The sequence below is a fragment of the Seriola dumerili genome, unplaced genomic scaffold, assembly GCF_002260705.1.
Source record: "Seriola dumerili isolate Sdu_G_001 unplaced genomic scaffold, Sdu_1.0 BDQW01000321.1, whole genome shotgun sequence".
Taxonomy (NCBI): Eukaryota; Metazoa; Chordata; class Actinopteri; order Carangiformes; family Carangidae; genus Seriola; species Seriola dumerili.
Window position 1 is genome coordinate 2,055,928 of NW_019174576.1, and position 22,602 is coordinate 2,078,529.

General features: G+C 39.6%; 2 protein-coding genes across 6 annotated transcripts in view; both read left to right on the forward strand.

Annotated features, from left to right (window-relative positions):
• Positions 1 to 5,618, forward strand: part of LOC111231895 (guanine nucleotide exchange factor DBS-like) — a 110,709-nt gene extending 105,091 nt beyond the window's left edge. For both annotated transcript variants that reach the window (XM_022759161.1, XM_022759162.1), the window contains exon 30: positions 4,529 to 5,618. In XM_022759161.1, coding sequence (XP_022614882.1) covers position 4,529 — 1 coding nt within the window. In that variant the 3' untranslated portion in view covers positions 4,530 to 5,618. The remainder of the gene's footprint in view (positions 1 to 4,528) is intronic.
• Positions 5,619 to 19,094: 13,476 nt separating this feature from the next.
• Positions 19,095 to 22,602, forward strand: part of ect2 (epithelial cell transforming 2) — a 43,364-nt gene continuing 39,856 nt past the window's right edge. For all 4 annotated transcript variants that reach the window (XM_022759244.1, XM_022759245.1, XM_022759242.1 and 1 more), the window contains exons 1-3: positions 19,095 to 19,431; positions 20,192 to 20,358; positions 22,039 to 22,118. In XM_022759244.1, coding sequence (XP_022614965.1) covers positions 20,226 to 20,358; positions 22,039 to 22,118 — 213 coding nt within the window. In that variant the 5' untranslated portion in view covers positions 19,095 to 19,431; positions 20,192 to 20,225. The remainder of the gene's footprint in view (positions 19,432 to 20,191; positions 20,359 to 22,038; positions 22,119 to 22,602) is intronic.

A 22,602-nucleotide genomic window follows, 5' to 3' on the forward strand; every position in this document is an offset into this window, starting at 1 on the left:
TACCCCCCCCCCCCCCCAGTCACAAGGGTCCACTGCGCTCAAGTCCTTCTTCCTCCCTATTGGCTGTCATGCTCTTCCGTTTTCAGAGGCTGTTTCTCGAAGGCAGTTGCATCAAGACACTGTGAAATTTTCATTGTCTACCTGCTGTGTTTCTTCAGTATTCATTTAGAGTTCATAAACACATTAAGTACAAACTGTCAAGATAAGTTAAGAAATGTCATTGCACTACCACCACCACCACCACCACAGCCGCCATTGTGTTGATAATGGTTCAGCTTTTTCAGCTTTCCATCACAGCTCATCGTGTAACCATGGCAACCACAGAAACTACAGTAAGACAGGAGCTGATTTCACAGATACTGAGTTATCTTAGCGGCACATCTCTTCACCAGCAGATAGACAGATCAAAGAAGAGAAACGGTGTTGGAGCAACATCAGCTTTAAAGTTTGATTACGTTTTCTGTCTCACTGGGAGTTTGATGGAAGGTTGATATCAGTTTGGTGTTTCTGTGTTCAGTGGGACTGGTCTGGGATGTGGTTTGTGGTGTGTGGTAGGTGGCAGCCTCTACCAAAAGAGGACAAACGTGATTCCAGGCTAATTCAAGAGTTTTCTTATAAAGATTTTGTGTGTTCTGGGGCTTCTGATGTGATCAGTGTGAGCCACAGGTATGTGTACATTCAGGGTGTGCTTGCTGTCCAAAAATCTGGGAAATGAAGAACCCATAGGACCGGTAAAATAAAGTGTCACTGTGTTTACTTTTCCTCCTGTGAGTGAGTGAAGACCCTTGCCTGCACTGTGTCTCATGTTCTAGGCTGGTCAAGAAGCTCTTAACAGAAGAGACAGGGCTGGTTCCGCCCAGAATACTGCAGGCAGCGTCTGAAGGAGGTCACTCATGAAGTAACAACGCTGATGCTTCTGACTAACCACTGGCCGCTTTGCTGTGACACCCTCACTCCCAAACCCACCCACCCCACCCCTCCCCTCCCTTCCCTTCCCTCCTTTACTTCAACTTTGTCAATTGCTCCTTCACTCTCTGACTTAATAGTTGGGCCACGTGCCAAGGGATTGGGTGGGGAGGGAGAGACTGTCGGGTGGAGTTCAGCTTGGATGGAAGTATGGAGCGGATGAGGGTGGAAGAGCTTTGGCTTGTTGAGTTGAATATTCAGAGCATGATGTAACCGACTGCAGCACATTCTCTTTACGGCACTGATTTTTCTATCTGTTTCTCTCTCTCTCTGTATCTCTCTCTCTCTCTCTCTCTACCTAAGACGCCTGGGAGTGGACATAGAAAGAAAAAATATATTTTGAGGCCAAGATTTATCACCTCAGTGGTGTAAGATTGTACATGACGTGCCTTGTGTCGTCATTTTGAAGAGACACGTGTGCTCAAAAATGTTTTGTCGTGAGGGTCTACATGAGGTGCTCTGTGGAGAGGCAAAGCAGGAGGAATTGTGTGAAACTCCTGTTCATTTTGTGAAGAGACAATTTTGGGTGACTGGCACTCGGATTGAAGACTTGGACGACATGAAATTAATGATCTCCTGATTTAATCATCAGCACAACAGATAAGTAACTGTATTAGAAAAACATAAGGATAGGAAAAGTCAACTACAGCTCCCGAAGCAGTCATTAGAAACATCCAGTTACCAAATATAAAACTCTGTCACTGATTGTGGCGCGAGCTGGAGCTAAACAATATGTTTTGATGAAAGCTGATGAAAAATTCAGCAGTTTAATTCCAGTTTGGATTCCAGGCCCATTTTTAGATCAAATTTGGCAACTGTGACAGTGTTTTGTTCCAAACTGCAGCAATATACCTCGGATTTGTAGCTTTTAATTTGCTTTTTTTTTCCATAGAAAGGATGGCTTAGGTTCATGGGTATTGTAGTATTCAGAGCCATCAGGTACAGCATAATGAAGTTCGAATAATTAGAACCTGTGGCCATACCATAAGCTTAACACTTTGTTTTAGCTTGAACATGCATTCACCCAGGGAATCTGTCATGTCTGTATCATCCATCCCATTTGTCATGAATGTAGTGTTACACACTAACCTGATTACAGCTCTGTCACATTATTGTCCCGGTGCCCTTTCACCTCCCCCACTGGCTGTCTACACCATATGCATATCAACAGTGTTAATGACTAGATAATCCACGTAGCGTTCAGCCAAAACCATAGAACAACAGTTATAACTGTGAAATAAGTGTTAATAGTAGTAGTAGCAACAGTGGAACATTAAAATCTTACAGATTTTCTACTTTTAAGAGTAAGAGTTAAGTTACTCTGTGTGAACGTCATTAAAAGACAACTGGAGAGGAATTCACAGTGGGCAAAAATACCTCTTGAACCGAGCTCCTCTCACTTCAAAACTCTTCTCAAAACGCTTTTCCTCTTAACTGAGAGCTTCCTATCCACATATCTTTTATATCAATCTGGACCTCGCATGAACTTTGAGCACAGGTTCTATATCACCATACTGTGCCGATGAGTTCATGGTTTAATGCCACAAACAGGACAGCCACTCCTGGGGTCTGCACTCTCTGACTGTCTCTCAGCTCTCTTGCCTCATTGTCCCTCTGTTCTCAATCCATCTCTCCACCGTCTCCTCCCTTTAATGCCGCCTTGACGGCTGGTCCTTGAAGTGTTTGTTGTGGCCTTGCTTGTTTTGTTATGACTCTCTATCCTCTCATCATCAAAACAGCTAGCCTCTTCGTTCTCCTCATTTGTCCTCCTTTTCTCTCCCTTTCATCTCTTTCTTCTTCTTCTTCTGTGTTTTGATTTTTTCTTGTGTGTGTGTGAATAAGACAGGATTTCACACTCGAGCAGTTTCTCTTCAGTATTTTGGTTAAGTGAAGCCCGTTTACAAAAAGCTCTCTCCACCTGTCTGCGTTGATTGCCCATATCTGCCTTTCCTATAATTCTTTATGCACTGTACTTGCAGACATTGTTGCAGATATTGAATGCCTCATTATTACAGTATACAACAACCCCCCCTGGTCAATATCACTGAAATGTTAAGTAATTACAATTCCTGTTCATTCAAGAAACAGAAATGTTTGACTAATTAAACTATAAAGAAAGAATTATTTAAGAGCCACAGCAACAACAGTCAGTACACCCTTCGTTAGTGAGATTCAATTTACTTTTCTGTGGACAGATGTTCGGCCATTCTTCACAGGTGATTCTTTCCAGCTGCTGTTTGTTGCAGGGGTTTTGTAGCTCTACTTTCCACATTAAAATACTCAAAACGTTCTATTGGATTCAAGTCAGGGGACATACTTGGCCAGGTCATATTTTTTTTTACTATTTTCTTCTTTAAAAAATTCCTCTCCTGCCAAGTGTCTTGAGACTGGGAGTCACCTTTTTATTCAGTATTTTTATGTACAAACTTGCATTTATTGTGGCATCTATAAAAGTTATCTTCTCAACACCTTTTGCACTCATGCAGCCCCATATCAACACAGTCTCACCTCCATGTTCCACGTTTGGCACTTTGCTGTCACTGTGGTAGTCCTGACCAAGTCCATACCAGACATACTGCACCCCCATCTGATCCAAACAAATTTATTTTTGTTTTTTTCTAACCAAAGAATGTGCTGCCAACATTCATCACGCTTACTTTCATTGTCTCTGGCAAAGTTTATTCTTGCAGTTTTGTGCTGTTTTGTAAGTAATGGTTTTCTGCTTGGATGCCATCCACAGAGGTTGACATCATGCAGTGTCCTTCTCACTGTCTGATCAGTCACCGAAACACAGATTTCCACAGATAATCTTTGTGCCAAGTCAGAAGCACTTACCCATCTGTTTTCAATGCAAGGTTGCATAAACAGCAAATTGTAAGTGGGTTTATTTTTCAAAGCCAATAGCAGAAGCCACTGTGCCTATTTTTATTGATAGTATTGCTCTTCCTTATCAGCTTATGTCCAGAGCTTACTGATGCTCTTGTACCCTCTCCCATCTTTTTGAAGTCTCACAATCCTGTTTCTTACTTGTTCAGGCAGTTCCTCACCCTGTGGACACAACCCAGACCAAAACTGAGAAAGATGTAGTGTTTACAGGTTATTTTATAACCTTGTTCTTCCAATTAGGAAATGAGCTGTACTCACTTTTGTTGCATTGAGGTTGTCCTTGGGGCCTTATTTACAATCTAGTCTATCTAACGTGTTTACTTTTAATTATATATAATATCAAACAAATTTTGAAATAATACAAATACTGCAAGATGACACAGTTTTTAATCATTTCACATTTGAGCGATATTGTCCAGGGGTGTACTAATAATTGTGTATTGTAATTTTGTTGTATAGGCTACTGTATGTCTTGTATTCTGTATGCTTCATTGTTTGGTTTGTTATGTTTGATTGGTACTCTAGTCTGGGCTGTGCATCCCCCCTCTCAAACACTGTGTTTGAATGCCACAGTTTGTCCATATTTCTCCACTCCTGTTTTGTTTTTTTTCAAAGATGCTAAGATGCAAGATTGTATTTAAAGTTGAAGCTGACATAAATCTTTCTGTTTTTCCAGATATCTTCACGGATCTGTGTACAGCAGCACTCTCTGACTTGGACGAAAATGAAGCCAGTACGTGGGAAAGCGTGTCTCAGGACAGCAGATGAACACAGCTGACTATTGTAGTTCATTACATTGGCCTACAAGCATTTTGTTGGATGACAAACATGACTGATAACTAACTACTCTAGTTTTTTCAACTGCAATTTCCTCAGATGGATTTTAAATATCAACGACTATTAGTTTTCTACTTGTAGTTCTTCGTTTGGACTACAAATATGGCCTGTTGATGTTTTTAAACCACAGTTTTTCATGTCTTACTCATTGAGGGTTCTCAGTGAAGCCTCTGAAAAAAGCTGGAACCGTAACATACCTGAACGCTGCCATGGGAAAGCCATATAAGACTTTTAATTCAACCAGCTGTCGTCTACATGGCAGTGAAGACTGATGGATGTGGATGCTGACTCTACATCCAAAATGTGGATAAATTCACATTACAAACTGCAGTTCCAGAGTGGTTGGGCTGGATACCTGAAATCAAATCCCATTTATGACTTATATAACAGGAAAAGTTATAAATTCCATGTGCTGGTTGTGAGCAGGCCTTTTCCTGTTTTTGCAGATACGCTGGGCTGAAGCAAAAAAAACTTAGGCCCTGGCCACACTGCATACCTCACCTGTGTGTGACGGCGCCCATGTTAACAGGTTAGAGCAGCCACACAGCCCGCCTGAGACGGGGGTGTGAGGTGCAGCATCTCGAGTTACGACATGGAGCCTATTATGCAGACGTGAGATACGCGGTTCTCGGCAAGAATAGACAGTGAAAGGATGTGTTGATAGTCATATTGACATCATGCCAGCAAAATTACATAAAACTGACACCTCTCAACGTCTAGGTTGATTCTGAATATGTCACAGACAGAGAAGAAATTTACATTTTGTGTTATTAAAGGAGAAACTGGCGGCTACATGCGGACTATATTGTCATAGGAGAAACTAGACTGTAATTAAAGTATATAATGTTAATAAGCAAACAGTAGTTTTCTGCTGCTCTCTCTCTCTCTTCCTCTCTCTCCCTCTCTCCCTCTCTCTGTGTGTGTGTGTGTGTGTGTGGGTGTGTGTGTGTGTTTCAACAAAATATAAATTAAATTTAGCATGAAAAGAAATCAAACATTCTATTAATGATGGCCATAATCAAAGGTAAACTCAGTGTTTAAAGATAGGACTGGCAATAGCGGCGCCGCAGCAGTAATGCTGGCAGTGTAGCCGTTCAATGAGGTAGCTGTCATGCACAAATGAGGTAAGCGGTGTGGCCCAGCCGTCCAGGACCAGGTTCTGCCTCTGCTGCCTCGCTTCAGCTGCTTCAGCTTTATAGATACTCCACAATAGCTGCAGTCTCCAGAGAAAACCTCGAATTTGTCTTGCTTGCCTTTCTTTGCCCTGTCATTACGTTACATCAGCTTTGTTAACTCAACGTGCTTATTCTCACACTCTGCGGATTCACAGATTATGTCTATAAATTGTGGTAAGAGGTTGAATGATATCTCTGTTTCATAAATGAATTTATAATCCAAACGTTATTCTCTGTGCACTGAAAGAGGGGAAAAAAAACACAATTTACTCTATGTGGAAAGAGCTTGTATTATATCCTGTTTGATTTCTTAGTTTTTTTCACTTTGGGACAGTCTTATAAAGTTGATATGGCTAATATGTTAGCAAACACCTGCCTAGACATCAAGCAGAAATAGAGTTACACTGGAATTCATGTGTTTCTGGCAAACTGACAAATGTAAGTCACATGTTAACTGTCTTTCTTGCTGTGTTTTGGGCTTCACCAGCTTTTGTGGAATATAACTGAGTATATATTCTGTGTAAAGACATAGAAAATCACTTGTCACTAACTTTGTCTGCCTTCTGGTGCCAAGCAAGGTGATGTGAAGCTTGTGTAGGGTAGCTTGTTTGCCTAAAGAAGCTCTCTGATGCATCCAGAAACAACATTGATGAAAGCTGTAAGACCAAAACAACAAAAACAAGACTAGGTCAAAACCTAGTATATGGCTGGTCCATGTATGGTCAATGTGAAGAATTGAGGACGTTGTTGATAACTGCTGTTAACATCTGTCAATGGAAGGTAGCTATAGCCTGCATGAAAAGTTGCTAAATGTAGCTGGATGACATAATACGGCAATTAGCATATTCATGACATCATTGCGTTGTATTGTATAGTATTTTAATACAGACAAACTCCCAAAAAGCTGTTCTCATTTACATGTTTTTCTGTTTCCATTGTCAGACAACGGAACAAGTATAAAATAGTGATTAAAAACATGGCCCATTAAGATTACTTGTTAATAACCAGCAGTCACTCCCAAGCCATTTCCAAGCTGCCGCTCTGCTGCTGCCTAAATCCTGATTGTATAACCACAACGTCGGGTTGGGGTCTGAAAAGCTTGATGTAATAGAAACTGTTTGTACCAATTCATTTTGAGAGAGTAACAGCCAGTGAAAACTCCAACATTTGGTTGACAGATCAATCATGTAACTTCATTACATGTCTGATAATCCATAAATAGAATCAATCAGTCAGTCAGTCAGTCAGTCAGTCAATCACTTAGTCAGACATTCACATTTATAGGCCATAAAATAAAGTGCTATGTCAGGCGTGCAACAATTGAGAAAAATCTAATTTAAAAGAATTTCCTTTATTAGCTAATGACAGCTAAATTACTTCCCAGCAGAAAATCCATGTGAAAAATAAATCAATCATAATGTGTTTCCCAGTGTATTATTTATACATGGACAGTGAATAGCAGACAGAAGAAGCCAAATGACTTTTGATGCAAATTAAGCATTACTGAGGCACATCTCCTCTTTAGATGGATGGGGTGCTAGTGTAAATCATGTTTTAGGAAACAGATTTATCTCTCTGACATGTTATGCTACTTGGACTCATCTCTACATAATGGGATTTTCACTAGCACGCTTTTTGAGAACATAAGTTGTGAGAAAGGTCAGGGAATTGTTAGATTATTTCCTGCAAGTGATTTTTCAGGAAAATGCTGTTTTAGCAAGCAGCACCTGGGTTGTTTCCTAACATCAGCTGCATAGGCTTCACCTATTCAGAGAGGAAAATAGCACTGTACAATGAATTGTAAATGTAAGTAAACATCAATGTTTATTTACATTTGCAGCGCATTCTAGTATTTTGTTTTTGTTGTAAAGATCCATTTTCTGTATGATTGCTGTACTGTTGAACATCATTCTCCCTCTGAGGTTTTTTGACATTATATTGCATTTCTACTGACAAATAGAATTCGCTGAGAATTAACAAAACAGCACCGTTGTATTTACAAAAAACGTTACGTCATGTCACAGGAAGGAGCCTAAATACATCGTGTTTGTACTGGTTTAAATGACAGCTCCTTTGATTGACAATGAGTCTGTAACTTATTAGAAATGGGAAGAAGAAACCAAAAGCATATCAAAAGGTGCAATATTCCCCTGATAACTGTAAGAAAGCTACAATAAATTAAAAAAATGACTGGATGATGCATAGAAGGATAGGAAGATGGGTGGGTGAGTGAATGGATGGATGACTGGATAGTTACGTAGGTAGACTGGTGGTGATGGATGGATGGATGGATGTATTCATGGTTGTTTAGAAGGATGGATGGATGGATGGATGGATGGATGATGCAAAAGATGGATGAATAAATGGATAAATGGTCAGATGGACTGACAGACAGACAGATAAAACATTTGGACACTGACTGGATTACCATCTGTAACAGAGGGCAGAACTGTATTAAAGGTCATGTGTATGATTGTAAAGAAAGTCACTCCTATTGAACATGCTGTATATTATGTTCATCCTGTGTTAAATGAAAAATATTGTATCTTTATAAGGAAAATATTTCAGTTGTACTGCATCCTGCTGCAATTTAATTGCCACTTAACAATACTATAGAATGTATCATGTCTATATATTGTATCGGTCATTGTACATATTGTTTCATTGTGATAATATTCATTTACAATATGAATTTTGTCACTCTGTTTTTTTGTATTTCAAACCTATCTATTATTCGTATCTTAAAGATGCATGTAGGACACACATAGAGATGCTAAATGTAGCACTTGAAATTAAGACCACATTTCTTACAGAACATGTTACTTCCTGTTGAAAAAGTAATGTTCCTACCACAGCACAAAGACAAATACAGTCAGACAGCATCCTCTGATATCAGCCACTATCCAGTAACCAGGTGATCTAATCACATAAAATGATTCCGTTATTATACATAAAAGAAAAACAAGGTTTCTGAACAGGAAGTAATGTCTGTGGCTTTGTGACAGCTTTTGCCTTTTCGGTTTCTAAACGTTTTTTGATCTGTTTGTGCTGGAAGCACAGCACCTCCTCCGTAACAGTGCCAAAAGTTTTATGCAGACTTTAATGATAAAAAATTGATATTTTGTGTGCAATTAGTAAACTCTTGAATTACTGAATCATGTACAAATTCATAATTTGCACTCACAAATCAGAAAAAAAACATCACAAGAAGAAAACAACATAAATAGGCCTAATCTGTCACCCTGTTAAATATGTTTAAAGGATGTTAAATATCACAGTTTGTGTTTGACAGGCAAAACCCAAAGTATATTCATCCATAAACCCAAGTGGTTCATTTGGTGAGTAAATCCTGTTTTTGGAAAGGATTTATCTCTCTGACATGTTATGCTACTTGGACTCATCTCTACATAATGGGATTTTCACTAGCACGCTTTTTGAGAACACAAGTTAATTTTTTTTTTTGCATGACAGGAAATTTGCTATAATGCATTCCTTCAGAGGGGGCAAGACACACAAGCAGACAGTCTGTCAGACATCTATATGTTACATCTGCGTTAGCTAGTTAGCCAGCCTTATCAACCACTGTTCATCAAGATTTTACTGAGAGGCTCAGTAATGACAGCATAGCTACCTCTGCTGGAAGACAATGCTTGTGAACTATATGGAATATTATGAATAAGATGTGTTGCCATGCTTCAGTATTGTGCTAATGTTTTAGCATAACAGAATAGAGCTTTCATATTGTGATGTAACCACTGTACTGAAAGGATCTGTCAGTGCGTTGCGACAGCGATAACCCTAAACCAGGGATGCCAGGGTGAAATTGGTCAGGGGGCCAGATTTTTTTCAAGTGAGACCTCAGCGGGCCGAATTACACTTTTGAACTGAAAAGACCAAAAACTGACTCAACATCACTGTTTGAAATTATTCATTAAGGCCTACACATCAAAAAGAAATTGCATTGGCACCACAATAGCCTCACAATGAGGCCTACAATTACATAGAAGCCTAAAGCAAGTTACAGTACCCTGTGAAAACGTAACATTGTCCTATCCATGCTAGGGCTGTCAAAATTGCTCAAAAATGACGTTCGAATATTCCCTCTAAAAAACACATATATTCAAACTATTTGAATATCTATTTGCGCATTATTCAATGACGGGCATCACATCAATACCAGGACAAACTAATACAACGAGACATACTGTATAGATAGGCTAGTTTATTTAAGTTTAAACATATTTGACAACATATTACCTACATAAAAATAACATGAACTAATGGCCAAGACCGCAGAGCTCACTCTAGCTCTCACACTTGCTCGCTTGCGCACTCTCTCTCTCTCTCTCTCTCTCTCACCCGCCCGCCCCCTCACGCTCTCTGTGCATACTAGTTTAAATGAACAACAACAATAAACAAATGCTGAGTGCTGATCAAAAGTTTTGTGCAAGCAATTTAAGCTTAGGGATGGGCGATGTCTCCTTCACTGGTAGGCTATATCGTCCACGCGCGAGGGGAGGAGGGGGGCTCACTGCGCTGTTTGTCTCCCGCTCCGTGCTCAAAGTCACACCAGGCAGTCTATGCAACTGACGGGTTCCACGAAAATTAAAATAAAAAATAAAACATTAGATTTAAATAAAAATAAAACTCTCCCATATCAACCCACGGGCTGGATGTGATGTTCGCGGGCCGTAACCATGGCGTCCCTGCCCTAAACTAACGTCAGTCAAACAACGTTAGATTGGAGATAATGCACATAAAATCCACAAAGTAGCAGATTCAGACAATTTGTTATGTGCTTATGTAATTTGTTGACGTTAGCTGACTCCATTTCTAAGCTAATGTTAGCTAGTGTTGTAGGAGAGTGAAATAGATATTTAATCTCAACCCTTGGATTTAACAGAAAATTTGTCCCAAGTCCAATCAGTCCACTAGCTGTAGGCAACTGAGAGAGTTGGGGTAGGTCTCATTTTTTAAGTAACGTTACAAATCATTCACACATTGGCAATAAAAAAAAGTGATTAATACATGTAAATTGCTTCACATTTCGGCCTATGTGTATTAGAAGGATAAGGATAACTCAAGGGTACGAATTACTGATATACCCAGATAAGAGCTCAGTCCCCAGGCTCTATACATCTTAATGACAAGGTAGTACAATATTCAGCAGAGAAACAATGTATCATGTTTTTTCAAACTCAGAACTGGGAACTGTTCCAAGGCCTTGCAGCATTGGTCTGTTGACCCTGCTTGAACACTATTATTGTGAAAATGTCATCTCTTTCCAGTCCAAGCCACATCTATTTGCTTAAGGAAAAAAAAAATAAATAAAAAATAAAAAAACGTTGAGAAAATGCTGCTAAGATCATTAGGATTCATGTGGGCGCTGCACACTCCTTTTTCCTTTACTGGCATTCAAGTGGAAATCTTTTCCAGTCGTCAAGCATGCAATCACACAACAATTTCTTTACATCATCCTTGACTTTCTCTTTGTGTCTTTTGTCACTGTAGAACCATGAACAAGAGGAAAACAAGCATTTCACTTGTGTTGTAACAGCACATAACACAAGCACAAGCCCTGAGACTGAAAGCAGAGTGAGAATGGAAGAGTTGTGATACTTTTCCAATACCTTGCTGTGTTCTCTATCTCCAAGACAAGACCTGTGAGTGATGGGTGTTCAAATGAGATATTATTTAAGTCTGTGCCAGCAGGCGGTGAATTCATGTGCTGTCTGAGGAGATTCCTGTATCCTGCATGTCATCGCGACTTGTTTTATTTTAAGAGTGTACTAAAATTAAATATAATTATTGTGAGTTGGGTAGTGAAAGGGAAAGAAATAGGAAGGGAACTGGTAAAGCTGTTGTCTATCTGCCTGTTGTTGCAGACACGACTATCAAGGTGATAGGTGTAAATGGCTTTTCCTTAGGTTGAAGTATGTGATGAAATACAGGCATCATGAAAAGCCCTGGTGTACATCTGTTATTTTGTCAGTGATCAGTGGCTCCTCGGGTATATTGGAGCAGCACCCCTGCACATCATTACCATTCCAGCCAGGCCTCTGCTCCGCTCCTCAAGGAGAAGAGAACAAGCTATTCCTGTTAAACTTAAAGCAGAATGTATTGTCTGTGACTGATGCTAACTTTCTTATCTGATTTCCACCGAAACCATAATTTAAAGAGAGGAAAGTGTGTGTTGTAAGTCTTAAATGCTTCAGGTTGTCTGTCTGGCCCTCAGACACTGACATGGATTTGACTTAAGGATGCCATTTGTATCAGGATGCTTATAGTTGCTTACTTTTCACGCTGTCTCCTAGAAAATGATGTCCACCGCAATTACATTTTTTATTATAAAGAGGAAACATTTGTTTTGAACATATAGTATTTGCTACATGCTGACAAAAAAAAAAGCTGTGAAACATGCTTCTTTTTTTTCATCACAGTAATTAAGATTTTTAGCCATGCTAGCCATGTGTGGCTCTAGGGATGTCAAGGTTGGTCGCTTCAGTTTTAACTACTGAATTAATTGAGATGAAATTCTGTACAGATGTGGTGCTGTGAGGATGAATCCCCTGACCTCCCACCAATAGGTTGACTAAAAAATCTCCACAGTTACTACATGGATTGCCATGAAATGCGGTGCACACATTCCCATCTCCCTCAGGACTAATTGTAACTTTGGTGAAGCGTTGACTTTTCTTCTAGTGCCATCATCAGGTCAAAATTTTGTATTATCCAATATTTTGATTTTATTATATTATATATTACTTGGTTTTTTATAACTGATCTAATTAGCGTTGCTGTGTAAACAGCAGTCAATGTTTGTCTGCTGTAGAATAAAGTCTCTTATTTTCTTCCCATTTCCAGCAATACTTCACACTGTACGCTATATTATCAAACTGATCAGCTGCAAGGTGAGCACAAGCAGCAAATGTCAATCCACACAACACAAAATATTTAGACAGGGACTTAAAGGACAAAACAAAGGGGTTGAAGCACTTCCTTGTGGCTAAAAAGCATAAGGATTACCAACTATCTGACTGACTACAGTTTGTCCGACGAGGTAGTGCTATTGATTTGGTGGTGATTAGTACAGGGGCTCCACAGGCGACTGTACTGTCTCCATTCCTGTTCACCTTGTACACCTCAGACTTTCAGTATAACTCTGGGTCATGCCACTTGCAGTAGTTCTTTGATGACTCTGCAGGCTGTAACAAGGGACAGTTGCAAGAAGTCTTTGGTTGGTCTTGTCCAAATAGTCTGAGTAACTGAGAGAAATCCAAAAAGTGTTGCAACTGTCCGCTGTCTCCTCTACCTGGGTGTCCACATTGACAACAGACTGGACTGGAAGACGCTGAGCCTGTATATAAGAAGGGGAAGAGCAGACACTAATTCTTGAGGAAGTTTGAGATCCTTCAACATGTGCAGCAGGATGTTGGAAATCTTCTACCAGGTCGGTTGTTGCCAGTGCGCTGTACTTCACTGTAGTCTGCTGGGGGAGCAGCATCAAAGCCAGTGAAACCAACAGACTGAATAAACTGACCCAAGAAGGCCAGCTCTGTAATTGGCTGCAAACCAGACATCTTTGAAATGGTGGTAGAGGGGGACACTGAACTGTTATCCATTATGGATAATCCTGAACACCCACTCCACCACCTACTGGACAGGCAACAGAGCACTTTTTCTAACAGACTGGTTCAGCTCTACCGTCTCAAGGACCGATACAGGAAATATTTCCCGCCTACAGCAATAATACTTTACAGGTCTTTACCGCTCTGCACCTCTCACAAATCTCAGCTCCATAGTTTCTGGTTCCACCAAACTCCACTCTGTTTGAACAACCTTGCACACTATGATTTTTTTTTTTTTTTTTACTATATTTTTGTTATTTGTTGTGTTTATTATTCTATGATGTATATTGAGATATTTTTATTTTGTGATTTGGGTGCTGTAACACTATCTGTCAGTCTGCCCATCTGTTGTGATAAAGACGAGGCTCTCCCCCTGACAACCAAGCCCACCGAACAAAGAACATTAGCCTTTACCCTTTACCATTACCCGACTAAACAAACTACAGCCACGACCCTACTAACACATACTGACCTCGAGATGAGCGAGAGAAAAAGGTTTCTGAGCAAATCACAAACATTTAAAGCAGGAGTTCAATCAAAACTAGATAACTGCCGCCCTCATGAGCTCTATCTGCAAATCCATGTAAGTGTATGATTCTTAGGGCGGGAACTGTTCGTACCCTGTATAGAGCAGTGATACTACTGTACGATCAGCGCTGTGTCTCCTACATGAACAATACTGCAATACTGTGTGTGGCCACTATGCCAAAAATGATCTTACAGCCCAGCACTGTGCAGCTCGGTTAATCCTTTGTCTCCAATTTAACTTAGACACACAAATTTGCACCTATGGGCCATTATAGCAAGACATCTTGACAATTTAGGTGAGTCTGAAACAGAGGCACCTATTACAACTTGTTGCCTGTGTTTCATAATCCACATTTATTTAACAGGTATAAATTCATTTTAGACATTCAGGACAGAGATGAATTGTACAAATGATCTCAGCCTTGGCCACATAAATGACTAAGTTAATGACCTTACTTACTGGCAGTAAACTTGCTTGGAAACTAAAGTGTTACACATCACTGGATGAAAATTTGCCTGGCCAAATGGAAAATAAAATCACAGCGCCAAGATGTAGATGATGTTTGATGCTATGTACAATTACCTTGTATGTAGATTCGATATTTTACTGTGTTTCGTGTATGAAATCTTTGACAGCCTCTCTCCTGGCAGTTCAGAACAGATCTTAAAAGTAAACTCTTAGCAAGAAACTTTTAGTGCCTTTCAGTGGTCATTAAGTGCCTTCCCTCGTTTTGCAGTTAATCACTACTTCCACCTGCTTGGACTGATCCACTGATTGTAGACTTTATATTTGGAGGTCACGACACTGTCTGCTGCCTCTTCTGCAGACTGATGCTGTTAACAAAGATGCACCCAACTTTCACTCCAGATGCAGTATATATTCAACACGGCATTGCAGTCATTTGCAATATCATTCGATTTGTACTGTAAATAGACTTTATTAGTACAAATGGAAGAAAGGAGTACTATGATACTATGGTGAGATATAGGAGGTGTACTGCAATATGAAGTGGCAGCTGCACCCAGTATACTGTATGAGTTAAAAACTTTATGCAGACATGTTGAAGAGACACAAGGCCAGGGAGCTTTGCATACAGTTAATTGGAGCATCCCCTGAATCAACAACATCTAAACAAGATGCATTTGGGCGATAACTCTTGAAGGTTCAGTTTTTATGGATGAATAATTACGTGTGAGAGTTATGAAAAAACTGCTGCTTTGGATAGAAGAATATAAATATAGAATAGATGACAATATCTTAAAAGTGTCTGTATTGTTTCCAGACATAGAAAAAAAATCTAAATCTGTTTAATGTAAATAAAAATATAGACAGTGTATTCTCTTTGGAACATTTTAGGCTCCAAATGTACTTGCTTTTTAACAATGTGTATGCATAGACAACCGGTCATAATGTAAGCACCATTTTTCACCCACCTGCCTGAATCTTTGTGTGTAGGATTAAAAAGTTTATATGGCCCAATAATCAAATACAGAATTGCCATTTCATTTCACTTTATTATTTAGTCTGACACTGTGTTCATGTTGGCAGGGAAAGCGGGGCAGAGGGGTGGTGTTGGGGGCAATGCTTAGCGATCAACAATCATCACAATTGTGAGGTAGGGTAGGATACATGTGGTAACCATCATGCTTTATGTCACAAGTCTTCTAAAAACTGTGGTTTATTACAACTTGTTTTCTGGCTTTTGTTTTCATGAATATGTCCAGTATGAAATAATCTGTCCAACACTTTGGTCAGATGATCTAAACCTTTTCATTTGGCAGTAACACTGAAAGTAAGATGTCAAACTCGAAATGTTACTATTAGTCCCACTTTGTGCAGGAAAACTGTACGCAACTAGGTCAATGTTCAACCAGGTTGACCTGTAAATAGTTTAGGTAATAATTTTATTGTTATAATAATTTTACTTTCATTTCCAAATAAATTTAACTAACCCGTGGCTTTGTTTTCAATTTGTCAATCTGTTTGTGTTTCTGGTATCATCTAATTCAGTTGTAGAAACTAGAGATACAAAAATAAAACCCATACTCTGTAGCCTCCTTTACATGCAATACTGATCAAGGCTTGACCTATCATCACTCTTTTGTCATGAAAGTGACATTAGCACTGATCATTATCACAACATTTTACTGATCATTGATACATTTCCTTTTGTTTCTTTGTCAATAACCTGTGATTTCTGAAACATGAGCAAATTTCACTCACTTTCACATTTTATATGTCCAAAATTACCCTGAGCTGATGCAGATGCAACAATTAGAAGATGGAAGTTATGAGAGACACATGCTCATTCTGAAATAGGTATTTTGTAAATTAGTTTTCTTACTTTGGTGTGTACTATAACTTTACACCCTAAGAACATCCTCAAAAGTGGCATACAACTACTCAGAAAAAGAAGGAGTTGGTAAAACAGTTTTACCTGGCTGCATTTATATCCGTACGGTGGCCTGCTTATATCTCAAGAGCGTGTGGTCTCCCTCTACCTTTGTGTCTATTCATATTTGTGTGTGTTTGGTGACTGAGCATCAAAGAGCAGAGGAATGAGCTGGAAATATAAAGGTTTGAGGAAGTGTAGAGAGGACAGACCTGGATAGACGGAGGATATGGTCTTGACAAAGCTTTGTTCCGCACAGTCAACCTCCTGAGGGCTGAATGCAGAAAGACAGACAGAGATTGTGTCTGCATGTGTCAATAAGATGACTGGGGGAGCTGTCCGACAGCCCAAGGAATACGACGTGCATACTAAGGATTTCACAACAAAAGTCAATGTAGAAGAAGAAAAGCAAAGGAACTGTTGGAAGTATACGTCTTCACTATCCTCCAGACCACATCCTTCTTCCCAAAGGGCCACTTTGTGTGTGTCTGTTTGTCTTTTTAACTTTGTGTCTGTCTGATTGCATCATTGTGTATGTCTCTAAATGCTTTGTGTGTGTTTGTGCAATATGACAGTTTGTTATATTTCTTTTGATGAATCCAGTTCCTTCACAAGCACAGAAAGATGAAGTCCATTCTCCAAACTCCAGCCAGTTGTTGCATCATCAGTGCAGCTGCAGTAGCTTAGGACTCTGATTTGGTCTAAGTGTTAAGATTAAATTAGGTTCAAAGTCATTTCGTCTTGTCCCCTCAGTTGCACATGTTTGTGGTTGAAACAGAGGACAGGCCTGGACCTCACATGTGACAGCACTTTCCAAGAAAGCAGCGTCTCCACTTCCTCCGTTGCCTGAAGAAAGTGAGCCGTCCTCCACCCAGCCTCACTGCATTCTACAGAGGCACCATTGAAAGTATCTTGACCAACTGCATCATAGTCTGGAACTGGGGAGCTTCAACGTCTATGTGTGTGAGACTTTACAATGGACAGTGAAAACAGCAGAAAAGATCATCAGTACTTCTCTCCATAAAAGACACCTGTGAAGCACAGTTTCATCCACAAAGCTCTCAGCATTGTGGCGAACCCCATCCACAGACTCTTCGCCCTCCTACCATCCGGCAGGAGGGAGGTACCGAAGCTTCAGGGCCTCCTCTACCAGGCTTTGCAACAGCTTGTTCCCTTAAACTGTGAAGATCCTCAACAGCTTGCACACCTAGGCCAACTCAATCCTCCCCACAGACAATACAATAGGCCTGCATCCACCACATGCACAGTAACTGACTTTATGCATCACTTTAACCCTCTGTACCTGATAATCCACTGCACTGTGCAGCATAAGCTACCAATCATTTAGTTACAGTTAGGTTTACAACAAATATCTTGTTGCCCCTTATTTACAACTGAAGCAGCTGCTAATGAGCCAGGCTGTTGCTTGAGTGTTTGTCACAGTGTTGAGCCATGCCCTATTAGAGTAGGCTGTTGTATGGTGTTTGTATGTGTTATACTAATTTTTACCTCACAGTTATTAGTTTTAGTTCACAATTATTTTGTTTTATTTCACTTATTACCGTTGTGCGCATGTACTTTAGTTTACTTGTATGCATGGCATGCATATGTGTGAAAACAACAGTAAAGTGGAACGTGAATAAAGAAATCACCATGGTAAATGCAGGGTCCTCTCGAGTAGGGACACATGATCCAACATTCCAGATTAGTAACGACAGGCATTGCAAACTAGTTTAAGATATGAACGCTGTGGTATATGGCACTGGTTCATGCTATATGCTTGTCCCTATACTAACAAATATTACAAAATGAAAAAAATTCCGGGGGAAATAGTTGGACTGTGCATGTAGTAGTATGAAGGGTGGGTTTTGTTTGCGTGTGCACTGTATGTGCCTAAACTAAAACAAAGGAGTTGTTGTCTACCTGAGAGGAATTCAGTGTGTGTGCTGAACACACCTGTTTCACAGTTTTGTCAATCCTGGGGAATCAAAAGCCAGTTCACAGAGCTCCGGGCCTATTAGAATCCTACTTTACTCTTTCAAACAAAACCCCCTTGGAAATGCGCTCTTCATCTCCCCTTTAGTCTGAGAGGTGGAACTATCTAGCATATAACATTTGTTCTCTCTAAAGTAGTCTAAACCCAGGTTGTATATATCTTTGTTGTTTTCATTTACTCCTTGTGAATTATACCATGTGACTTCAGTATTTCTAAAAGCCACTTCCCAAGCCTATTCAGGTCAGGTGTTTTTGCTGCAGAGAATATACTAGAACTAGAACTAGATCTGGTAAATGTTGCTTTTACTGTTAAGGGGAAAAAATCACTGCAGCAGCAGAATAAAGAGTATAACTTACTTTTCACTTATCATATTAGACTCTAGGTAGGTCTAAAAGTCGTAATGTACGCAATGTACATGAAGTGAATGAAGCTTAAAATATCCTCCTTTGTGAATGCGTAGAATGTTTTAATATTATTATTATTATTTATGTTTTGGAAAATTATAACATTTTCCGACGGTACCTGAAAGTCTAAAGTCTAGGCATCGAGATTTGAATGAACGGACCAATCAATGGCCTCGCCGGACGGAAGCCGCTGACGCTGACGCTCTGTCACTTTGACCAATCAGCGCGCAGTCCCTTGTTTTCCTTGCTTTTTTGAATTGAGCTCTAACAGCAGGCTGAGACCTCCTCGGTGCTATTATGAAGTTGTTAGCTATCATCAAACTAAAGCAGACACATTTCGAGAATTTGGACTTTTTTCACGTATAAAGGGCAACATGCATTGATACCAGACTTGAGATTTAACGGAGACATGTTACATAATCTTTGAAAAGTTTGGACCGAAGAGGAATTACCGGGAATTCTTCGTTGTGTTGTTATCTTACTAGCTCGGTAGCTAGCTAAGTTAGCCAGAGACCTTACTGAATTTAACTGGTTCAGCAGCCAGTTGAGCTTTGATAGCTCCATTTCCTGTTATTATTTTGTTTTTGTTGTTTTTAGTACTAGCTACCAAAACAGTCGGTAAGTTTGGTCTACTTTGAGTTTCCTTTTTCTCACCATACCAAGCACTTAACGTTAGTTAAGCTCTGGTAATGTTTGGTACAGGGAATCTGGTGTCATGGTGAAAGCAGCTAACGTTAACTGGCCTAGCGTTAAAGGGGAGTAAGCTAGTTCTGTTGGCCTAATGAGTTTGTGTTTTACATTATACGAAGCATAGGAGAATATATGAGACGGAAAAGTAACGTTAATTCACATCCATAAATTGTCTAACTTAATTAGTTTGTTTCCAGTTTAGTCTGGAAAAAGTGCCCATTCGTTGCTTCATTGACTTGTTTACCTCGATACTTTTTGCCCTCCTTAGCCAAAACCATTGATATTACTGTGTTTTTTTTTTTTTTTGTCAACACTGAGATTTATTGTGCATAACGCAACTAATTTCCGATGCCAACTACTTTTCATTCAGTCTGGCAGCGGCTGTTTTTTGGCTGTTATGTAAGCAACCTAACAAAATGAAAGTTTCAGAATATAAATTTATCCACCTTGCCTAGTTTTACCAAAGTTATCAAAGTTCATAAATGTGTTGCTTTTTCTCCAGTTGAATTGTCAGACTCAGGCAGTATTTGTGTTTGAAGTCATGCCAAGTGTTGTCTCTTGCTTTTAGTTTGACAGTTGTCACCCTTCTTCTTTTCTTCCTTGGTGCTATACTTTCTCCCTCCTCTCTCTGCCTTACTGTGTTCTCCCTCTGTGTTGCTCTCTATTCATTCCCTGTAACTTTTGATAGTTTGGACAGTTTGGTGCCTCCTTAGGTTCCTGCCATGGCTGACAGCAGCATAGTGACTTTAGGGACAGCTCGGAGTCTGTTGGTGGATTCTTCGGTCTATGATTCAAGGATTGCTGAAACCACCAAGGACCATGTATTCCTGGGCATGGCATGTGAAGATGGGGAAGGTCAGTCTGCAGAGGTCACTGTTTTTTGTTCTCTCCTTCCTTCTCCTTTCTCTAAATCTCTCTAATCTCTTAATTCCCAAACTGCTGCTGTTGTTAAAAAATGCATATATGCATAAACACCATATGTGACCTTCAGTTTCAGTGTAGTTAATACCCACTAGAGTGTTAAATCAGGATTTTCCTGTGTGCAAGCCAAAAAGCTATTACTTTATCAGAATGACAAACACAGCAATTCTACAGATTCCAAAATGCTGTGGAAAAACGATGCACTAAAACCTGAAACAAGACTAGGTTCCAAACATAGTATATGGCTGTACCGTGTTGTAGGCTATTTGCATTCTGCCAAGTGTCAGCTGGTTTCAGCTCTTTATCTGTTTGCTTCTCTCGTACACTGTGTGCTCACGAGTACACTATTTTGATATAACTTAATTCCCAATAAAGCTGTTCTCATTTATGATTTTCGGTTTCTGTTGTCAGACAACAGAACAAGAATGAAAGAGTGACTGAAAGGCAGCCCATTAATACTACATGTTAACCAGCTGTCACTTCCAAGCGGCTGCTCTGCTGCTTCTAAAATCCTGATTCTATAACCACGACATTGTCAAATAAAAGCACCATACAAATAGGTTAAAGACAACGGCTGATGCTGTGATTTTGGCTATATTTATTTGTAAAATGATCACTCAGAGAGAAAGTTGGAAGCTCTTTTGTGTCAGCTGCTGTGTGGTCAAATCCTACCTTTGTGAAAGTTACAATGTGAAGTTTTTGTTGAAATAGTTTTCAACCTCTTTGTCCTTTTAGTTTAGTTTGTTTCAGTTTTGTTAGTCTGTAGATGGCTGCACTGGCTACATCGGTCATAGGAGAACACACATCACTTTTTTACAAAAAGGCCCCATTCACAAAGTCAAGTTAATGTCATTGTGTAACTGAGATAATTTATATTTAAATGAAAATGAACCTTATATAAAACATAAATTATATGCATGCTATAGGTGTGCTTGGTTAAACTATGAAAATATGGGCCAATGGCCATATCTGATTATTTTAGGGCCACTTTTACTCAAAATATCTGTGTGATTAACTCCTGATAATAATCCCCATGAAGTGGCAGTCTTACTTTGTGAAAACTTTCCCCTCCATGAAAAACGCATTATTCTGACTACAGGATTGGAAAATGTGGGCTTAACCATTGCAGTCCTGCAGCTGAACGTTGAAACAGTTTTTTTTTTTTTTTTTTTTTTTTTTAACAGCGAGGCTGACCAGTGGCATTCATGTCATATCTGACTTTTTCAGATTTTCTCTCCACAAAAGTTATCTCTCAAATGTGTAATGTAGCAATATCAGCTCTTTGTCCAGGATACGATGCAGGCAGACGGGGAGGAAAAGAAACTATTCAACTGTTACTTTACTTACAATTTCGGTGTTTTCTCTTCCAATGAATCGACTATTGGCTTTTTTGCTGCTCGCTATTGTTATTATCTCAGCCTTCAAAAATACACGGTCGACCTCTACTGACAGGTACCCTGGTTGTCAGTCAAAATGAGAAAACTTGCATCACCTCCCAGAGATGACCTGCTCCTTTATCCGACATTTTATCAATTCTTCTTTGAGTGTGGGTGTGTATCTCATTCCTCTTTCCCTTTTTACTTCTTTTTCATTCTGTCCTTGTTGCTTCCTCAGATATGCTGCCAAAAGTGGAGACGAGGGTTGTTCTCGTGGGAGAAGCGTGCAGAAATGGAGCGCTGGTCAAAGCACTACAGGTACATCAATCCTCTGTTAACCCCGAAGGTACACTGTGGTTCACTGGTTTCTATTAAGGAGGCAGGCCTCCACAATCTGACTCAATGTCGCTGCTATTCTCGATTTGATAAGTAGGACATGGAAAGTGTGTTCTGCCGGACAGTACTTTTGGGTTATAACTGTCAGTAGATGAGAAGTTTCTGCCATTATTTACTGTTGAATTTCCCTGTAATTTGAGTGTTCAGTGTTTCTCCCAGATTGTCTCAGGTGGGAAATACATCTGAATTAGGATGTATTAGGGACATGAAAATCCCTCATTGATGTCAGTTAATGACTAATGAAAATACAAATATTAATGACGGTAAAAATATGCATGCTTGTATTGAATTTGATTTATTGATAGATGGGTGCCACTGACTGGTTGGTATATTGTATTTTAAAAGCATAATTTCATCTGTGTTGAATGGTGTGCCCATCCTATATTCTTGAATGATTTCCTTCGAG